Source organism: Muntiacus reevesi, chromosome 9, assembly GCF_963930625.1.
Source record: "Muntiacus reevesi chromosome 9, mMunRee1.1, whole genome shotgun sequence".
In the NCBI taxonomy this organism is placed as follows: domain Eukaryota; kingdom Metazoa; phylum Chordata; class Mammalia; order Artiodactyla; family Cervidae; genus Muntiacus; species Muntiacus reevesi.
Genome location: NC_089257.1, coordinates 45,516,611 through 45,518,559, shown reverse-complemented (window position 1 = coordinate 45,518,559; position 1,949 = coordinate 45,516,611). Strand labels below are relative to the sequence as shown.

The window sequence follows — 1,949 nt, the reverse complement described above, 5'->3', positions numbered from 1 at the left end:
CATGGTGATTTTCAATGGGTTTTGCCCTTTTTTATTATGTGTGTTCCCATGCTAGGATTATAAGCAGTTTCATACTGTTAACAGTATGGAAAGAGGAATGTGAATATCTGGGATTATTTGGCCACAGAAGTGTTAAATTGACAATAAGAAAAGAATGTAGTCTATGCTGGAGAAGCAGAGGAATTTTCCAGGTGGTGGTGATAGGTCTAAACCACCTCTGTGATGGTTTCTCTTCACTGAGTTTTCCAATAGTCACTTCAGAGGTGGGTTTCATCACTACAGAGATAGGCAGAGCTATTCTAAATATCAAACTGTTCCTTATTTGATAAACTTTAGTATTCTTTGTTAATGCTTATGGGATGCAGTTTCTAAGGCCTAGGGCCTTGTGGAAGGTCCGACCAAGGGCATTCTTCACCTCATTATTTCTCAGGCTGTAGATGATGGGGTTCAACATGGGAGTTACAACAGTGTAGGACAATGATAGCACTTTCTTGCTCTCAGGAGAATTATTGGACTTAGGGCGGAAGTAGACGAGGCTTAAAGATACATAGAAAAGGGAGACGACGAGCAGGTGAGAGGAGCAGGTAGAGAAGGCTTTATGCTTCCCCTTTGCCAATGGAATCTTTAGGATGGCAACAGCGATGCGAGTATAGGAACACAGGATCAGCAAACCGGGTATCATGACAACCAGAATGGTTCCAAGGATGGCATAGATCTCAAACAGTGCTGTGTCTGCACAGACCAGCCTCAGCACAGGCGGGCTGTCACAGAAGAAGTGGTTCACCTTGTTGCTACCACAGAATGGAAAGCTAAAGAGCCACGTGGTCTGCACAGTAGCTACAGGAATGCCTGGAAACCAGGAGACAGCTGCCAGTTTGGCACGTGACCTTGGATTCATGATGACTGGGTAGTGCAAGGGACTGCAGATGGCTACATAGCGGTCATAGGCCATGGTGGCCAGGAGGGAGCATTCAGAAACCCCAAAGAAGAAGGAGAAATACATCTGAGTGGCACAGCCAAGAAAGGAGATGGTTGTGTCCTGGGCAATCAGTGTCCTCAGCATCTTGGGCACAATGACCAGGTTTAAGCCAATCTCTAAGAAGGACAAGTTCCTGAGGAAGAAGTACATGGGGCTGTGCAGCATGGGGTCAGCCAAGGTAACCAGAATGATGAGGCTGTTTCCCAGCAGAGTGGCCAGGTAGATGAATAGAAATGTCATGAAGAGTAATGACTGTATTTCAGTAGGTAAGGAAGAGAAACTCATGAGGATAAACTCACTTACTCTTGTCCAGTTTCCTTTAGCCATAAATATAAGAATGAACCCCCAGCTGCAGTCACAGAGATTCTTTATTGGAAGAGTCAGATTCTGGATTTGTTTTTCAGAATCCTTCTTAGTGTCAGGGAAAGAAGCAAGATCAGGATCTCAGTTGCAAGGGAAATTATCTTGTGTTATCTGAGAATAAAAGCACAAGGAAGAAGGGCCACAGCATCAGATCTGAAATGACCCTGGGTCAGGTTTCAGAAGAGTTGATATTTTTCTATTTGCACGTTGACATATAGGGAAAGTTTATGCCTAATCAGATACACGTATCCCTGAAGGAACCACCAAAGGGTCCATTTTGGGAGGTAGTGATAGTCCTAAAAACACATAAACTTTTGAGAAACAAGCAAAATGTTCATGATTTCATTAAAGAACACATACATGTGGATTTATCATAAGTTTAGAAATATCTTTATGGTTATGATGCAGATAATGCATCTAATTAATTTTCTCCTCTTCATAAATCTTTTTTGCCCGGTTAGAATTTGGGAGGTGAATGAGGAGCTAGTATGTATTAACATATGCATGTGCTTTATCCTTATACATGTGCATTTTACAGGTGAGGAAACTGACCCCAGAGAAGTTAATAAATAACAATTAAAGTGGCAAATCTGGAGTCTAAACCACA

General features: G+C 42.4%; 1 protein-coding gene across 1 annotated transcript; it reads right to left on the bottom strand.

The window, feature by feature from the left end:
• Window positions 1-352: 352 nt before the first annotated feature.
• Window positions 353-1,315, bottom strand: LOC136174791 (olfactory receptor 10A5-like). The gene has a single exon (XM_065944999.1). The coding sequence runs from the start codon at window positions 1,304-1,306 to the stop codon at window positions 353-355; it is 954 nt and encodes a 317-aa protein (XP_065801071.1). The 5' UTR covers window positions 1,307-1,315.
• Between the last annotated feature and the right edge of the window lie 634 nt (window positions 1,316-1,949).